The sequence below is a fragment of the Anarrhichthys ocellatus genome, unplaced genomic scaffold, assembly GCF_004355925.1.
Source record: "Anarrhichthys ocellatus isolate YVR2014 unplaced genomic scaffold, GSC_Weel_1.0 scaffold19, whole genome shotgun sequence".
Lineage (NCBI taxonomy): Eukaryota > Metazoa > Chordata > Actinopteri > Perciformes > Anarhichadidae > Anarrhichthys > Anarrhichthys ocellatus.
In genome coordinates, this window is record NW_022280049.1 from 6,943,452 (window position 1) to 6,963,970 (window position 20,519).

The 20,519-nt window shown below is 42.3% G+C and overlaps 1 protein-coding gene across 1 annotated transcript in view; it reads right to left on the reverse strand.

The window, feature by feature from the left end:
* Positions 1-20,519, reverse strand: part of LOC116389309 (AF4/FMR2 family member 3-like) — an 88,448-nt gene that overhangs the window by 16,642 nt on the left and 51,287 nt on the right. The window contains exon 5 of the mRNA XM_031857924.1: positions 62-106. Within this exon, the coding sequence (XP_031713784.1) occupies positions 62-106 (45 nt within the window). The remainder of the gene's footprint in view (positions 1-61; positions 107-20,519) is intronic.

Below are 20,519 nucleotides of genomic sequence, written 5' to 3' on the forward strand. Positions count from 1 at the left end.
GTGTGTGTGTGTGTGTGTGTGTGTGTGTGTGTGTGTGTGTGTGTGTGCCCGACCAACATACCCGCAAAATCTCCTCAACGCAGCTGGAGTCATTTGGTAGGCTGACCTGGAGAAAACAAAGAGAGAGAGAGAGAGACTGACATCAACACTACTTATAGCACCATGACATTACATGTAGAGCAGAGAGTTAGAAGCAGTGAAAGAGTACAGCACATTCATCCACACCACAGTCGTGATTGACTATTTTCTCTGCCTAGTTGTAGTTACAAGTGGTGGGGGGTGCTGGATTAGCGATACACTGTAAACCCGAATTTATTTCAAATTAAACTTTTGAGCAGTCATTACTTATACTTGCGTGTTTTGTAAAACAACTGTGTCATTACAAAATCTATTTAGTAGTTTGCACTAATCAACTGAAATATTGAGTGCAATGATCATGTTTAGCAGAGATAACTTGGCAGGTTACGTTTCTGTAAGGGGGGGGGGGAGGGGCCCGTTTGAATTTCACTCGATTAAGCATTAGTGCCGTGTGCAGCGCAGTGACGAGCCCAGAGGAGTCTGCTCGTCCTGCGTCCAACCGCGAAACCTATCCTGGCTTTGACGGAGCTGCGGGATTTCTGCAACAACTTTGAACCAAGTGGAATGGTGAGTGTGTACTCTCACCATATTGACTGTAACGTTAGATATCATTCTGGGAGCATTTATTTCAACAAGTAAGCTAAACGCTAACGATTTTCTGTGGGTTCAGTTTATAACTTTAACACTTGTTTGCATGTGCTGTGTTTTAAGCTAGCTGACGATACGTTACGTTAGCTTTTCATAATGGTGTTTGGTTAGGTTGCGCAGGAGTTATTTATTGCATTTATAGCAGTAACTTAGCTAGCTTCTCAAGGCACGAGGTCATTAGTTGGTTATTAGCAGAGGCTGGGTAACGTTTTGCAGTGGAGTTAATGTTACTGGAACTGGGTTGTTGAACTGAAAGTTGAGCCAATAGTTTTCTTCTTGTTTTCACAGGTTCTTGTGAAGATGCAATGGAAGTGTACATATTGTGAGTTCATAAGTCGACTCAGGTCGCCCCCGGATCGCGCACCGTCAAACAGCGGACTCGCTGCAGACACCGGGGTATCCGCACATCAAACGCGCCTTTTTCCCCCGTTCAAATACTGCAGGCAGGTAACAGGCAGCCTCCCATTAGGACCCAGGCAACAGGGGGCATACCATACAATGGGGTGGGAGGTTCACCTTTCCTCCTGAACTCAGACAAACTTGAGAGAGCAACTGATCTACCTCGAGGCCAGCCTTTGTTTGGTGAAATTGTAGAAAAAACTAAGAGTGAAATTGTAGAAAAAACATTCTGTAAAGTGTTAACAGTACTTTTTTGATCCATTTTAGATTTCCTCCCTGGCAACCATCAGAGGACATGATACAAAACGGGTTACATGGAACATCTTGCCTGCATGTTCAACGATGATGTTGGGAAGAGAATAAACTGGAAAGGGATAAATGGGAAAAAGTCCTTCAGCCAGATGGAGTCGAAGACTTTGCTCCTGTGTAAGTAACTGTAATATTTAATGAAAACAATTTGAAGTCACCCAGAGGTCTTAGGTCGTGTTCAAACTTACAAATTCTCTTTGCAACTTCAACTTCATTCTCTGCTCAGGTAGATATTACTCGACTATATCTTTACATAATAGTTATATGATATATTAGCTCTGAATATAGCATAGCAAACCTTTACATGCCAGACAGCCACTAGCTTTTAGACTGCATGTCTGCTATATGTTGCACTGAGGGTTCATGGGATTTTGTATGATCTGCTTGTGATTACAGATGCCGTCGAAAGAATCATGTCTCACGTGCCGCCACAGATGATGTGTGAAACAGCAATGAGGTGGTTCAACCTGGCAGCAGACAGTGGAAGCTCCAGGAGGCGTGCCACAGTCAGCATCCCTACTGAACAAGCCTAAACATGTATGTGTCATACATGTGATACATGCAATGTTTTAAAATCCTGTTTTTGATACTATTCATTGCAGAGTTTGCTTTCTGTTTAGGTCTTATATGCAGAGACACCTCAACTGTGGGGTCTGCTAGCCCCTCCAAACCAAGCCTCACATGGTTTTAATCCCCCTTTGTCACCAAAGACTCTCAGGAAATGTTTCACTACTAAGATACATATTTTGAATTATGTTATAAGTTTGTTGAATGAGGAGTAGGAATGTTCCACCACTTGTGTTTTACAGTGTATGCTCAGGACTGCATATTGGTGTTCAGTTGTTTCGATATGTTTAACCCAGTTCCTCTGTCCTTATCCAGTCAAGTTGTAATGTCTGCATGTGAATAGTCATTCACAAGGCACAGTTACTGTGTAATGCTGCATTTCTTCTCTTGACAAGTTGGAATTTCTTTCAGTTTTAACAGTTACAATGCAATGCTTTGAAAAATTAAAACACATTGGAACATTAAAATGTATTGTTTAATTTCTTTCCTTCTGTACAATTTTCTTGAAACAATACATTAAATCTCAAAATCAAATAGTATAATTAATTTAATTAAAAGTAAAGACATTACTTAAATAAACTAATGGTCTTAAGTAGCAATAAATAATGTTATATTAGTGATTTGTTTATATATGCTTATGTATGTTGAACTTAAAATAGTTATTTCATTAAACTTAGACTAAAGAAAAGAAATAATTCAAGTGAACTAATGATTTTTAGTAAAGATTACTAATGTGGACTTAAATTTGTCTACTGCATTCATTAAGGTTCTATGTTAACACAACTTGATCTGTTTAGTTCCTCCATTTGTAAAAACTTAAATGGTTTGAGGCAACGGGTTTCCACGCGGTTTTCTAGTAAAGTCAACTAGTTCGGGCTAACAGTGTAGGCATAGGGGAGGTATGGCGGGAAAACGTTCTGTTAACTAACACCTGGAACAACCGTTTGGAGCCTTCAAACGTGACACTAAAGCTCAGTTTGTGTTACGCTATATATTAAAATATAAATTCATTGTAATCTGTACTTTCAGCAGCAAGTGACAGATAAAATATTGTCCCAGAGTGTATGATGCAAATACTTCATAGTTTGCCAAGACGCGTTGCTAAGCTTTGCAGCCAGACAGATATTCAGAGCGCGGTAGCGTAGCTTAGCGTATCTTGCGTACTTTTCCCGCCCGTATGAGACTAGTCCTGTTTTGACTGCCGTATTGTCGACCGGGCCTTAACGCTCCACTGTGCCTGTTGTTTCGCTGTATGTGACTGCTATGTGTTCGGCCAACGCAGCGTTATCCCGACTAATGTTGCTGGAGTGTCAACGCAAAGAACAGGACACTGTCGCTAACTCGGTTAGCTTCCAGGCTTGGTTTTTACCACTGAGGGGTGTTATTGTTAAGGGGACTAAACTAAACTAAACTAAACTAATTTAACCTAGTTAGTTCATAAGGTGCTCCTTGGCCTTGAATATTGAGAACTGGCTACAACTACAGGCTACGCAGCGAGCTAGTTAGCAGGGCAGGCTAGCGAACGCATCTTAGAGCACATAAACACACCATTGAATCCTTTCCTTACAATTATGGTCATATGCTTTTAAGAATTTTCTTTTTTTTAAATAAAAACCACACTCCAAACTCTATCCACCTCAGTAGAATTGGGTTTACTACAGCCCAATGCACAATGAAATACAGTAGAATTATATTTATCCTCCTCACTGTGATTTATAAACACTGGTTTGTATATGTGGGCAGAGTAAAGTAATAGAGGGACATTTAGAAAGCTGAGATATTTCAGTTTTCAAATAAAAAATATATAAAAAAAGCCCTAAAGTGCCTGCGGTTTGGCCTGAGTCGTGTTAACCACAGGGACCATTTCAGCCCCACGATTCATTGGACCGACTTGAGTTTTATTTCAGGGGAGAAGAAGAAGAAGAAGAAGAAGGAGGCTACTTGAGCTTTAACATATGCAACTACTCCATTGAACAGGAGCGATCCGGTCTGAAGACTGAAGTGACACCAGATGCCAACAACACAGTGTTAGAATGCTCGTGAAAGGTGGGCCCAAACATAAAATATCAATGCCAAACAATGAAAGTTAGGCGGTCAAATAATAACAAATTAAAACTGTTTTTCTGCAGCTGGAAGTCTTTGCTGTGTCGGCTCAGCCAAAGGGCTTATTCGCTTCTAATGCAAACTACAGTTTTACGAGTTGTTTCTTCTAGTTAGTCCAAACAAACCAAAAGTTACTGCCGCTGCTGGGAAACACATGACTCTGAGACCTAAAAACCTACGACAAACATGAGCACGAGTCCATTGCCAAATTATCGCTTCCAAAAAAAGTAATTGAAAGCAAAACAAAGCAACTGGCTGGGCTTTAGATCAATGCAACAAACAGGCTCATTAAAGAAGAGGAGCGGGACTGAGGAACAGCTGGGAGGACGGCAGAGAGACTCATGTTGGACATGATTACAGCACCGTGACCTCGGTCGCACACCATTATTAATAGCACCAACATGAGCACAGGAACAGTTTATTAACCATGATGAGGAGGATGACATCATCTCCAGCCTTAAATCACTGACCGTTAACATAACAAAGCAATAAAAGTGATTCTAGCTGTGTGTGTGTGTGTGTGGTAACAGAGTCTAAACTGCTTGAGCTCAACAACAAAACTTCCATCTGTTTCCTAGACATGAGCCGTGCCTCCACACAGGCTCATTACTCTCTACATCAACATTGTATTAATGAGAGCGTGAGTCAACAGGAAACCGCAGTGGGAGGACGAAGACGTGTGCTTTCCAGAGAAATCTTTTGGGCTGCTTTCGACCAAAAACGTAAAAAAAGGTGCTCAATCACGTTGAATCTACAACCCACGGCTAGCGGCCCAGTAAACACAAAGATGGCCGAAGCTCTTGGCAAGTGCCCTTGCCCTTTAGTGGTTTGGAGAACAAAACTAGCCATTACATTGCACCTTTAAAACAATTATTCTTTATTATGTTAATAAAACTTCAGTGCTATTCTGCTCTCTTTCAATGTTTAACAGATTATCTGTAGAGTATATGTGACAACTCATGAACATACATACATACTCTCTGAATCATTTTGTTGAATTTGAACTATTCAGGTTGAGTGAGTTGTTCAAGATAATCTGTTAGTTCATAACAATCTGTTAGTTCAAGATAATCTGTTAGTTCAAGATAATCTGTTAGTTCATAACAATCTGTTAGTTCAAGATAATCTGTTAGTTCAAGATAATCTGTTAGTTCAAGATAATCTGTTAGTTCAAGATAATCTGTTGAACATCTACAAAGGAAAACAGTTGAATTGTTGAAACTCGACCACCACGTTTTTGATTGTTACAAATACTACAAACTATTTGTCGGCGGTCTAACCAAAAAGAGTGTTCTCGCCGTATTTGATGGACGTAAAAATTAAACAACATTTAAATATGATTTCCCACTCATGTCTCTTTTTGTGTTTTCAGGCTCGCTGAGTCGGTCTATTTCCGTCCATACATCCGTCTCTTCCCGCCTCACTATAACCGTCGCTGTCCATCACGGCTGTTCTTAGTTCACTGGAGCACAGCAAAGATACAACCAGGCTTTGGTGTTTGACTCCTGTTTGCAGTACGGACCTCTGAACCAGACGGCACACTGTGAGCATTATGAAAAACGTCACACCACTTTTCCACAGATAGAAGTCCACTCCGAGCTCGGTGAATACAAACCGTCTTTAATGGCTTTTAATAGACACGTGACTACGTGTGTGTGTGTGTGTGTGTGTGTGTGTGCGTTAGTGTGTCTAACTGTGAGATCACGGTTAATGTCAAGGACTAAGAGATGGAGGGAATATGAAATTTAAAAAAAAGAAAGATGAGTGAGAGCCGGAGAGAAAGTCTGCAGGAGGAGAGAGGACAGAATTCAGAGAGAAAATAGATACCAAAGGAAAATGAGACAGAGAAAGAGGAGGGGGGGGGGATATAGCCGAGGCAATTACTGAGGCAGAAATCTTTTCTCTCTGAAATTGCTGCTCAGATAGATAGACGTCTACACAAATGAACGCACGCACACACACACCAACCTAAAGGCAGACACACTCAGTCATGGACAGGTACACTGTCACACACAGCGCTGCTAAAACTAACCCACTTCCATTATTGATTAACACGCTGATTGCTTTCTTAATTAATCGATTGTTCTGCCCGCGAACATCGGAAGAAAATCCTGATGAAAACAATGGAGAATCTGGGACGAGAGAATATTTGGCATTTTTGCTTCAATAACGACAGAAATTATTAAACAAATGCAAAATATTTTTCTTATTTAAATTTTTCTGCTGATTGGCTGGCACTGGCACTGGCACAGACACACACACACTGTATTGATAACTTTGCATGGTGGTTAAGCTTTCTCTTATAACTGCGTGTCATCCAAATAATATACATAAATAATGTTAGATTGCGAGCAAAGATCGGCAGAGATATTGGACATTCTACTAAAACGTGATCCCCGGATTCGCTAGTCTAGTGAAGACACTTAACCCCAAATTGCTCCCGCAGGCTGTTCCTGCGGTGTGCGAAGGATTAGTTCGAGTCCTGATGGGCAGGTGGCATAGAGTTAAAGTGCTTTGAGTGGTCGGAAGAGGAAGAAAAAAGCGCTGTACAAGTATAACTCCATTTACTGTTTTACCCACAAGTCAGGAGGACTCGCAGTAACTTGCTTAAGTTAAAGTTATCAATGGCGACAACAGGGCTTTGGATGAGAAACGAGGTGATATATTGGCTAAACTAGATTTACTGAAATGTTCAACATAATCTGATGACCAAAACAAAAAAGACTGAAATCTCAACAGCTTTCATCACATGACTAAAATGACCAGACACCAACTAAAACAGGATGAGGTTGACTAAATAGGATACAAACTAACAAGGAAATGTGACACAGGAATAGGACTACATAAAAGGAAACATCTGTTCGTGTTCAAACTGACAGAGGGCTGTGCACATGAAGTCATGAGGACTGTTGGACGTCATTCTGCATCATCAGCAATACTCACTTATTGAAATCAAATGTAGGTGCATATCTTTGTTCTCTGGTGTCACAAAGTGCTCAAAGAAACAGCATTGAGGTTGGTACCGTGCTGTTGTTGCGTTACCTCATAACTCCCTTTTACACCTCGCTGCGACCACACTGAACACAGCGTACAGCAACGACAGGGGAGGCAATACTGGAGAGAGCGATCTGATCTCAATGTGGACACTGGAGACGCGTATCAATACCCACTGAGAATGTAGTTAGATTAAATCATATCACGTACAGTGTGGATGTAAGGGGGGGGTAGCAAAGAAGCACAGTTCTACAAATTACTTTTTTTATTCGGTTACCAAATCAGATTGCATTACATTTCTGCCATTTGTATTGATCACAATATAGATCCGTTGGTCCATTTTGGCTTTGGAACCGAACTAAACTAACTTCAGCTTTAAATTGTCGTGACTGTGTCTAGTATAAAAAACCTTGTGTAGATTCTAAGTGTGTTTGTACCTTCATATGATAGTTGTAAGGTGTACATATTTGTGTTATTTATATATCTTTACGTCATTTTTGATAGTAGGTTACAGCATCCAAGGTAAACATGCAGCTATAAAAGCCAATCCCAGGTGAGTGTGTGACTGTTAAATGAAAACCTGTAAATATTTGTGTATAATCCATCCAATCAAACGTGTTTATGTATGTGTACTGTTCCATCCGTATAAATAATGGACCATAGATAGTGAAGAGAAAGACCCCTGTTATATGTGCACACAGGAATGTTTGACTTTTGGTCTGCTTTACATAAGACTACACTGTAGTGGGCTTACATGAAACTATAATACATATTTCATACATCTCTAATCCTCAGAAATATGTTTAATTCATCGCTGAGCTTTGAGACCTTGAATTGAAATGAAAGTGAAGGTCTACAGTGAAACGTAGACAGCACTCTGACTGGTTGACCATTGGCTTTGTAATCACTTTATCAAATATTAAGAAGCGCCTGTGTACATACAGAGGGTTGAATAGTGATTATTGTCTGGAAAAGTTGTAACATGTCCCACATATGGAACAAATTATGGCCCGATGCTCCGTTCTGATTGGCCGAATGAGTGCTTATTACATCCATTTGTCACATTAGTGAGGAGCCGGTTCACACTCCACACGCAGCCGCCTATAAAAACTGCATCACAAACATGTGTTAATGTGAACCCGCTCACAGGACTCCCTTTTAGAGAACGCTGTCTTTTTCATGGTTCCAATCCACCAGAGGGGTTTCTTTCTTTTGTACTGGAATTAAAAATCATTAAGAGGTAATTATAGTAATGTGTCTGTGAGTGAAGAAACAGGCTCCTCTCCATGTAAATGTGTGTGTGAGATGAATGGCTCAGTGAAAGCATGTGGGATGACAAAATATGAATTAATAAAAACATCCCTAAAGACATACAGGCTATTCATATCTACAATAACATAGAGAGGTGGTTTGAGATTGGCAGGCAGAGAAGATGAAAGAGAGAAAAGAGGAGACGCAAAGAGAGAATGAGGGAGGATAATGAGCAAAGAAATGGAAAAAAGATTACGCAGAGACAAAGTCAAACAGAATCCAATCTAGAGCCGAATCAATGTAAACACCTTCTTTCTCTGTCCTCCGAGACCCACCGGCTCGCCCGCTCCTCTTCCTCTTCTTACTTTAGAACTGTTTTTCTCAGGACGCTGTTTACTTCGCTGGCTAAATTACACAAAGTAACCGAAACGGCGTCCTTTTAACGCGGTCCCTCCTCGATACCGGAGAGAGAGGAAAAAAAAGAGCTGTTGATTTGCCGTCATGAAAAAAAATGTCAAAGTCAAATAAGAAGTGTCCATCATCCAGTCGGCGTGATTGAAGTTTTGGAGGGGGAGGCGCGGTTCAGACTGAGGTCCAACAGGGTTTGGAAAATCTTCAAGGACTTTTTTTTTTTTTTTGATCCACGGGCTCCTCGTTTATTCAGTTTCATCTGCTCCTTTTATCATCCATATTTCAGCTGTTTACAGAGCTGGAGTGACCGCCATCACTGGGATTACCAGCATGCTAGATAGATCATAAGCACTGCCCTCAGAGGAGATGGTGTGAGTGCGTGTGTGTTGGTTCAACAGCTGCTTTGTGGGATTCAGTGTGCACACTGATATGTGCATGTTTGTGTATGAGTCAGCCTGCCTAATAATCTAAAGATTGTGGAGAACATATAAAAAGTAGGTCTCACCACCTCATGTGCCTCCTTCACACACTTTCATCACCACCTCTCAGATAAAAAGTCAGGCTTGTGGAGCTGAAATATTGTGGAGCTCCTGTGAACTGCACTCATACTCCATTGTTGACGACATGAAGGACTTACGTTCTCAGACTAGCTCGGTGTCTCTCTCGCTGGGGGCTGTAGTCCTGCTGCGTCACGTGACATTGTTGATGGCAGTTTTGCACACTCAGTGGTGATGATGCCCACAGCTGTGTGTGCTTTTTCTAGCCCGCGGGGTGTTTTACGCGACGTCCCGGGTTTTTGAATCCAGCTGTGGGCCCGTTCTTGGATGTCATACGACCCTCTACCGCTCTCTACCCGCCTCTACACTGTCCTCGATCAAATAAAACTTGACCCTGACTAATATTAGATTTGAAGATTTGATAAATTGGCCAGGATTAGTTATCTAAATTTAAAAATAAATCAAAAAAGAGATTATTTTTACCAAGGATTTCTCAAATGTAGGTATTACAGAGTGCTCAAAGATATTAGATATTTCATAGCTTTAATTACGTGTTAAATGTTCAAAAATAACATGTGTCCATATGTGATGTGTTCGTGTGAAATATTTTTTTCGATATTGACACATATAACCTGATATTTTGGTGAGAGAAAATTGGCCTTTTTCAGAGCCCGAACGTTACCATCGTCACAGTAATAAAAGGTGTATAGATGTAAAAGATTTCCATTCATGGAAGCCTTGTAAATGGTCCTGGTGTTGTGCGTGCTTGCCAGCTAGCTTACTGTGACACCTAAGCACAAGCCACCGTAGTTTAAATGAGTCACAATTAGGCTGTGTGACGTGTCAGAATGTTTGCAGTGAAAAAGCATTACTCTTTTGAAGTATTACTTTAACGGAAGAACAACAATGAGGCGACTGGTTGACTCATCCCGGCTGCTGTTTTTGAGCAGAAGGTTTCCTTGATGCACATCCATCACAGTGATCATGGTTGCCGTCCTCTGCTGTTGTCTTTACTAACTGCCTCCTATCAGCCGAGGCCACTACAGAGTCTCAGAGTTGCCACTCTAGCAATGTAAGGTCACTTTATACTACTGTACACACACACCGGTTCTGCCTCTCTTCGTCTCTTTGCTCACTCACTCCCCCCTCTTCCTCTCTGTCCCCCTTTTTCCTATTCCACCTCGCTCTCTCTTTCTCTCCCTCTCTTCCTCCATCTCATTCTCCCCACACCAAGCTGTGGAGAGGCAGATAAGGAGTTGATTTACCATCCAATTAAATGTCGTCATTGAAACATTGCTTCAAAAAAGTCCGTCGTTTTCACCCAGCGCTAATTGGCCTTCAACTAGCATGTGCATGTGTGAGGATGTGTGAGTGTGTGTGTGTGTGTGTGTGTGTGTGTCTTTGTTGTGTGTATCCGATGCTTTACTTAGGACCAGCCGATTTAGACTGTGGTAGTTCCTCACTTTAAAAGAGGGTCCTTTTAAGGTCAAACTAAGTGGTATGTGTGGGTGTTTTGGTGTATTCTGGCTTCATGTTCTTTCTTTCTTTCTTTCCCTTTCTCAACATTCAACTGTCTAACTGAGCTATGTTATACATTTTGATTTGGAAGTTTCACTTATTAATATTTTTTTTGTATTAACACTGAATTACTACACATGAAAGGGGTCACTCACAGTCACAAAGAAAGAGTCCCCCCCAACTCTGCAGGGTTTTAGCGGCTAAAGCGTTAGCCGTTAGTCTTATTTTAGCAAAGAGTTTCTGTTTTACAGCATATATACAGTTTAGTGTTACCTCTCACTTAAACTATGTTTCAAGCAGCAGCAACTGTTTTCAGCCAAAAAGCTTCAATAAACCCACTTTAAGCTACTGCTCAGCACTGCATGGCAGACAGACAGCTAGCAGCTAGCTAGTGAAGAGCATCACACACCTAGCTAACGGCTAATGGGACAGATACATTTCTCCGGGGTTAGTGACTAAAATAAAGCTAAATAGTGTGTTGATATTGAACTTACATTTGTCACATGGAAGACGAGTTACTTTAAATTTATTTCAGTGTTGCTCTGAATCTGCAGGATGTGAAAATAGGTTTGCTAATTCGGCTAACTTGTTAGCATTAACACGGTGACATCTCAGGGGCTGCACGTCTGAAAAGACAGCGAAGCTAACCAGAGCATTTGATACACGCACACGCACAAGAACACACACACACACACACACACGCACGCACAAACACACACACACACACACACACACACACACACACACACACAGTATAATAGTATGCCTTTTGCCCTCACTTTCTTCCACTAGCACAAACACACACAGAAAAGAAGGTTTTTATAGAATTTTAATAAATCCATGGGAAAGCGGTCTCAAAAGCCATTTATCAAACATTTAACACCGACTTAGCCATTAAAGGGGGCGAGAGAGGGATAGAGGAGAATAGATTGAAGAAGAGGAGCTATGATCAATGCCAGTGGACCATATAATTGCACCAGGAGTGGTTTAGCTGAAAACATTAGCCTTGTTTTCTGATGGATCACATCCTGGAGCCGGCTAGCCAAGCTAAACACTTCAATCTGTATTAGCAGGACCCGGAGTCATCCGTCTACTGGAGCTGTGCCACGAAAATTAGGAAACTTTCCTTCACAAATTGATAAGCCGATAGCTAAAATGCTATGTTGCTATTTTAAGAGGGAATATATTTATTTACTTTCTTTGTACTTTATTTTACAAGCTTAAATTTTCAATAATCTCCCTTTGAAACCACCTTTGACACTTGTAGCGTCCAACCCGTCGCATTTTCAACAGATCTTTTCTCTTTTCTCGGCCTCCACACATCGATTTGCAGAGAGAACAAAGACACACACGGTCACATGTGAAAAGAAGCACAGTACCTCACCTCCTCAGCAACAACAACAACTAACACCGACCTTCCATTGAATCAATTCTGCTTTTTCACCTAGTGCACCATCCAGCGTGCCAAGACGAGAGCTTTCCAGCTCACCCTCGGCCCATCACAGCATCTTTTTCTGGCTCTTCTTTTTTGTAAAGAAACTTCCGATCCGTGACAAGTGAGACCATCGGCTTCGAGAACCATTTGTCCCGCCGCTACGTGGACATTTCTCCACGATGTCACAGGACTTGTTGCTGTGTGTGTTGCACATGTTTAACGCATTGTAGCTTAATTGTTTCATATTCTGTGTGCTGGCTCTGTATCTATTAGATTCAATTTGCAGTGCATGTTTATTTTGTGATTATTTTTTTTTCTATGATTCATAGCTAAACTGTCTCTGGTCGAGTTAAAGGGCCAGCACGCCCACACAGGTGTTATTAATTATTCTGGTGGATTAGACCTCTGTTCAAACTGAGCAAAGCATTGCTGAGAGTTATGTTCGTATTATGGTGCCGCTCACCTCTGTAATAAGAGTGATGGAGGTGACATTTATCCTGCAGTAATTAAGGTGCAACAAAGGATGTTTGACAGCCAATCAAACTGTAATAAATACTAAAAAGACAAGTCTCTAGACGCCGTCGACTCCACTTCACTTCTGGCTTTTCCAGAGCAATCTGAACTAGCTTATATCGATAACTTACTGTACTGTGGCTGGACAGCTTTTTTTATATTTTTTTTATTGTACTTTCAAAGACAAATTCTCTGCTCTCACACTCCCTGTCTTTTGTCTCTTTGACTGCACACGGAGGTGTTTGTTTCAACCAATGAGACTGCGAGTCCTTCCGTCAGCTGTCTCTCACTGAGCTGTTCTTCCATTACTACTAACATCCTACGACAGAGAGTTTCACAATTCATTTGTTAGCATACAAGAAATGAAATGTAAATCTGTAACTTGACTCATCATCCGTTTCCATAACACCCAGGGATGGTATCCCACAACTAGGGATGGGTATCGTTCGAAGTTTATCGCTTATCGGTTCGGTTCCTTATCGATACCTTTTTATTTTGTGACAAAAAAAAAAGACAATTTATTATTATTTTTGTAGGTAAAGAAATAAGTCTTTGTTGTTTTCTTTTGCTGTAATCTCTGCAGTCTAAAATATTCAAGCCTTTCTCTCCTCTCTGTCTTGTTGTTACAGACATGTCTGAACTTGAAGCGACTAGCGAAGCAGACTTTTTAATTTACCGTCTTAGACGTACAGAGTGAACCACACAACATACTGGTGAGCAAGGTGACGCACCACCACTGGATTTTTAAAAGTAAATTCGCTTTATTACAAATGCAACAAATTGGATTTTGAACGGAGGTCTTCTTACTCTTACTTCTTTCCCCGGGATCTCCAGAGCACGCTGCATAACTGCGGCCAATGCAACGTATGGGTACAGTATGGTAGGCTATAATAATGTTAAGAAAATTCAATTCAATTCTATCAAGACAAACAATACTGCTGGAGCCACTTCAGCAGGCAGCAGCCAGGTAGCGGCACGCTGGAGTTCCTGCTCTGGATGACATCTGCATTACCCGAACAGGGGAGGGAGATTCTCCGCTGTGATTAATAGCGAACACAACACCTCCTACTCACACCGACGCACACTCTGTCTCTTTGAGACACGCTCCGTTCAGCGGGGGAGAAAACCCCCCTTTGTTAATATACGCAACACATGCACACATACCTGTACTAATGGAGAAAAAAGGCCTTTATATAGTCACACACACACGCACACACCTCTTTTTTTAATTAGGGAATAAAAAGAGAATGACTGACAGGTGTGTGTTTGTGCCGGCCGTGCGTGTGGTCTGTCTGTGTGTGGTTCTCAGTGTGACGCCTGTGTACAAACTAAATAAGTGCCTCTTGAGAGGGGGGGGGGGGGGGGGTCCTCGGGAGTACAATAGGGCATCAAATGTGTGTGTGTGTCTCTATACATTTGCGTGTTTATTCACACACACTTTCATGAATCCCCAGAGGACTGAATGAGTCCCTTTTGTACACAAAATCAATGGCGTCACGTCAACCAAATGTCTCTTACACTGACGGGACGTTTTGTGTGGATTAATACACACTTCTAAGACAACGACAACAAAACCTATGAAGTTTGGGGGGTTTTGGCCTGTATTGAAACAGCATGGTAGATCTCTGCTCCGCATGTCTACAGCATGCAAAATACACGCATTATCTTATATGATGCTAATTGTTCTTTAGTTGGGTTCAACTAGCATTTTGCTAACAAGTGGAAATTTTGCTGCCAGTATCGCAGCAAGTTTTGCCTCTTCAGACACAATGTACATTCATTGGAACGCCTAATCTTGAATAGAAGACAAAGACAAAGCAGCTTGTTTGTGTTTTCGGCCACATCCGCACGAATGCCTTTTCGTTCTAAAAGCAAGATTTTTGTTACGTTTACGCCTGGCGTCCACAATAGCCCGGCGTTTTAGAACCCCTAAAAAGAGATTGAGAGCATAAACTCATGTTTACAATGTTTACTGAGGTAATAAATCAAGTGAGAAGTAGAGTCATTTTCTCACAGACTTCTATACAATCTGACTTTTCTTTTGCAACCAGAGGAGTCGTCCCCTGGTGGCCAGTAGAGAGAATGCAAGTTTTGAGACACTTAGGCGTTGGCTTCACTCAGCAGAACCGGAGGCTGCTGCCTGATTTGGACCAAATGATTTTTAAATGCAAAAAAAAAATATCTATAATATTTTTGCATCTAAAAAAACAGCATTGGCCCTCGGCCCGGGCCCCGACAGCCACGGAGCTATGAAACCACATGACACCCACGCAGGTGAGCTGTGTGTGTTTTTACACTGCAGCCAGAGTATTTCACACCGTGGCGGTGCAGAAACACTCGCCGGGTGACAGGTGAGCGAGCTGGTGGCGCACAAACGCTCACTGTTTGTCTTTCAGAGGCAGGGATCTTCCCTTAATCAGCTGGAAATGACACCTGTATACGTCTCCCTTCTGTTTACTCCTAACACATTGTTTCCTGTGTGCTTCAAGGGTATATACTCTAAACGAACACTGACCCTCTCTCTTTATCTCCCTCCTTGACTCGTCTTCTATTACTTTCTCTCTTTCTCTCCTACTCCCCCACTTTCCTTTTATTTCCTCTCTCGCTCATCCTCCCTTCTTCCTCTCCTCCCTCTCTATGCAGTTTAAGTCTAAATCGGGGGATTTGGGGGTCTTAAGAGCTGAGGTGTAAAACACCGGCTGGTTCTCTGTAAGCTCTTAAGAGGAGAAAATAATCCAACACTGGCTCTTTTTTCTCAACAGCAGCTCTCCTCCCCCCTAATCACCCTATTAGCTGCCTCTCCTCTCTCCTCTCCTATCGTCTCCCCTCCCCTCCCCTTTCCTTTCCTCCCCTCTCCTCTCCTCACCCCCTCTTGTCTCATATCATCTCCCCTCTTTTTTCCTCTCCACTCCACTTCTTTCCTATCCTTTTTTCCTCTCCTGTCCTCGGCCTACTCTCCTCTCCCTCTTCTTTCCTCTCCTCTCCTCCCCTCTCCCTCTTGTCTCCTCTCTCCTTTTTTCCTCTCCTGTCCCCGCCCTACTCTCCTCTACTATACTCTTCTCCCCTCCCCTTTCCTTTCCTCCCCTCTTCTCTCCTCCTCCCCTCTTGTCTCATATCATCTCCCCTCTTTTTTCCTCTCCACTCCTCTCCTTTTTTCCTCGCCCTACTCTCCTCTCCCTCTTCTTTCCTCTCCTCTCCTCCCCTCTCCCTCTTGTCTCCTCTCTCCTTTTTTCCTCTCCTGTCCCCACCCTACTCTCCTCTACTATACTCTTCTCTCCTCTCCCTCTTTTTTCCTCTCCTCTCCCTCCTCTCCTCTCAAACAGTTCTTCTAGAAGCTGATGATTTGGTACCTGCAGTCTAATAACTTCTCACATCCACCAAATAAGCCAGTGATCAGTCATGGTTGTTAGCCGGAGTTTGTCAGTTGACTCCAACATTAAGGTCCATTTCAGCCGGCCCCACCACGACGAGGCATTTGTTGTGACTGCAGGAGGCCTTTCGTTCAATCAACCAATCATGCTGCCTGTTCATCGATACTGAGCATTTCCATAAATCTCAGGCTTTGGGCCGACTTTCATCTCTCACCGCCAGACTAATATCAAGGAACAATACACCGAACTGGGAAAAAAAGAAACAATGCGGAAAAAATAAAAATAAGAAATTGGCAGAGAAAGACCGAGAGAGCCATTTAATCGTCTATCTTCCGTGTAATCTCTCTGATGCATTCTCTCGTTCCGTCTCCCCGAGAACTAAATCGTAAACAGAAAAAAAAACCGAAACAGAAAACCTTGTTTCCTCTCACTTTCCTCCCCCTCTCTCCTCCCTCCCTCTCTGTCTTTCTGCGATGCTCTCTCGCCCGTCTCTCTCATCTTCCCCCTCTCGCTCACACCCTTCTCCCTCTCTCTCCTTTTTATATTCATAGGATTTTAAAATGTCTGTAATGGCCCTGCTAGATCAAAACACTCCTTCTCCCACTGTGTGTGTGTGTCTGCTCCTGTGTGTCAGTGTGTTTACGTCCATGTGTGTATGTGTGTGTGTGATTTGCATATTGTGGCTATGCTCTGATTGGCAAACTGGCAACGCAGAGCCCAGCGGGGCATTTTTTTATTAAAAGTCCCTACCCCACACGCGCACACACACACACACACACACACACACACACACACACACACACACACAGGGACGTAGACAGAGTTAGGAACAGCCACTGGCCTGTATCAGAACCTAATGAATAATACTAAAGAGCGAGCAGTAGGGGTTCACCGTGTATTGTTTTGTAACGCCAAGAGTAATAAAGATTTTTATTACCATATTTTTATGAGCGCCAGACATGAGCTGTTATGGAATAGTCGGATATCTTATTAGCCGTTTCGGACTGAGTTTTTTATCATCCGAGATGAAGCTGCCTTGTTATTCATTATATTTTACTGGTGGAGAAGTAGAAGTATTAACTAGGATGAGCTTCCTGGGGACTAAATGTCATTGCATTAAAGCAGCGCAGCACGGCATCGTCAATCCCACATCAGCAACGTGGTGAGGATCCGTCGACGTAATTGATTATAAAACTAGGTTGATTTGCATAACGTTACCCACGATCCTCTTAAGAATGGCGGTGTTTAAGACAGAGGCCCAACAAGGTGGAGCTCTGTAAACTGTGTCAAGTGGAAGCTTCATCCCAGCTTGTGATTCTGATGTATGAAGCATAGACTGTGTAGCGTCGAGACGTCACCCATCGGTTTGTGGACTGACGTTATGAAGCCTCGAGTTTGCCGTTTTGGCTGTCGCCATCTTGACTTTTTGCAACCAGCGAGCGGAAGTGACCATATTTGGACTGTGGAGGAGTGAGGTACACGGCTCTGGTAGTGACCTGTCAATCACAAGGTTCTGAAAGCGAAAGCATCTCAGGAGCACGTTGTGGAGAGGTGAAACGTTTGAGTTTTGTCCCGACCAAAGCATGATGCATTAGGCTTAACAGGACGTGTTTCTGTTAGTAGTCCCTTACAATTGATTTTCTAAATGTTTCTTCGTGTTAAAAGTAATTTATGCACAGCTGCTGTCACGCTAACATAACGTTTCACCATGCGTCATATAGTCGTTATTCGGCTGTTGTATATTTTCTGTTTACTTTAACGGCCACGTATGAGGGAGACTGCAACAGTCTGTAAATCCTTTCACTTATTCCCCTTTGCCCCACACCATAAAAAAAAAAATACATATTACTCCAGTGAGGAAATCAATCCAGAAACACTTTAAGTCAAGTACTGAAGTAAAAGTACTGATCGTCCTGTTAAGGGAAAGGGTTGCTATGTTAAATTAAAGTAATTTATGAGTCACAAGAATCCTTTTGAATTAGAGGTTCAGCATTTTCATACAAACATCTCGTTACTTTGGTTTGTTTTTTAGAGAAGCAAATTAATTTTATATTATTTTGGGTAAATTACTTGTTACAAATGAATCAGGAATATATAGATGAATTGTTATAATAATCAAGTCATTACATTAATTGACTAATCAAAAAAATAATAATAATTTGATTAATAGATTAAAAAAAATAAACATGTGCAGCCTGCAGGTTCAGGACAACATCAAATAGCTTCAGTTTGGAAATATCCTAAAAAATGATCCCTCCATTGATGAATGAGTATTACTATTAGTAATACTTCAGTCACATATAACTGAAGAGTGGCTTCTGTAATGTGTTATGTGAAGCAGCCTACAGCCTCGTAACATGGACTTACTGGAACAATGGAACAATAAAAACTTTATTTGGCAGCATATAAAAAGTGTTAAAACACTAAAAAGCTGCTTATACTGTATGTTAAGTCAATAACAAGAACTCCATAACATAATTTATTATACTCTAAAAGGAGATACTTTCACTGTTTTAAGTGCATTTGGTTTAATTAAGTTAGAGTTTAAATGTAATTTTAAATTATAATTGATGCCTTTTACTTTAAAAAGGATCTGAATACTTCTTCCACCAGTGCTCATAATTCTTTTATTCAAATGTCACAGACGACTCCGGATTTAAACTATGAATTAAATCCTTGACAGCGTGAACCCGGGACACCGGCTACATGCTGCTGCTGCCGCCTAAAAGGCCCCCAACCCACTCCGGCAGACTGCGTGGAGGCTGCAGCAGAAGAGCCGGGGATTGACCGCAGCGACCCCCCCCCCCCCCCCCACCCACCACGCGCGGTCAGCGGGCGCCGAGCGCTCGGCCCTGCCCCGACTTGGAACCGCCGACCTCGGGTTCGCGGCCGGAACATTTTAAATAACAGCCGGCCAGGCTTTTGAAAAAAAAGTGTGTGATTCAGGAGGTGTGAAGGAGGGGATTCACTGAGGAGACGGAGACGACGGCACTCTTGAGGGCCGATGATACGCACCGTCGGCCTCTTAAAGTGACGGCAGAGATCAATGCTGATCATTGCAGCTAATCCGGCCAAAAGAGCTGTAATGTTAATCCTCGGGGCAAACGGCTCGTCTCCAATCATGTTCTGTTCTAAACAGTATCGCTAAATAACTAACCGCTCTGTGGCAGCCGCAATCATTAAACCACCACTCTGTCTGTGTCTGTCTCTGTGTGTGTGTGTGTGTGTGTGTGTGTGTGTGTGCACTCTTAGGAGAAAGCAATCTGTGAAATGTAAAAGGAGACGTAGCAATGTCCTTTGGACGTTTAAACTGAAGCTTCGCTGTTAAGATCCAGAAACCCCCCCCTCGCTGTGTGATCTCTCTTATTGCCGGGCAGCTATTGCTGTGATGACACCCCGCAGCACCTTCTGATGAGAGGCCTTCCCCTTTCATGCCTTTTGGCTACGGTGTATTTCTCCCTCAGCGCCCTCTTCTCTGTCTCACCGCAGTCACGCAGCAGCAGTCTGATTCCTCGGTCTGTATTCTTTGTTTTCTAGAAGGCCGTTTTATGATCATTTTATTATCAGCGTAAAAGCTAAATCACTTCATCTGTCTCTCCCTCTGCAGAGGCAATTAGTGGGCTCTAATAAATGAAAGCGTTAAAAGACTTTCAATTGAGCTTTGATACAGTATCAGATACCTGCTGCCTATATAAATGTATTGGCAGGTGCCGACACGGTGAAAGACGGCGCCGTGTGTGTGTTCATTCGTGTTACGTCTCGGTCGTGAGTTGACAAGCAGCCGGAGGGAAAGAGAGGCCTGATGGGTATTATGCAAATGAGGCCAGCTGTTTGCTGCATTGGCAGACTCCTCATAACTCTCTTCTAGTTCTGCTGGAAGAGAGGGAATATTTTTACCCTCCTCGTCGCTGCGTTCTCTCGCCTCTTCTTTTATTTCCTCAGAGAATGTATTTTCTACATGCCGTAATTTTACACACACCCATCCCTCTAACGCGTTTTTTTTGTTGTTTTTTTTACCGCTATTCCCCCGCGAAAAGCCCGGCTATCCATCTGCACTGTTACGATAATGAATGGACAAACAGGGGAAAGCTTCCTTAAGCATTTGTTGACTTCTGCAGTATAAAGTAAATTATTCTGAGGCTCCAGATCCACAGCTCACTGAAAAACAGTGTTTTCTGTGAATAGGTCTCATGTTAATTCAGCCACTTCATTTCAGTCAGTGGAAATCTCTCTCTCTCTCTCTCGTGGGATTTAAAGAGATTCTTTTAACGCTATTTCTCAAGATACATTTTGTTTTTCATTAGCAACATTAGCATTCGTTTAGAGTCGTGTTTCTGTCCACCTGATGACGTTAAGCCCAATATTTTCTCTCCTTTTAGCTCAGTTTTGGTCTCCACCACCTCCCGAAGAAGATATCGGACTCTC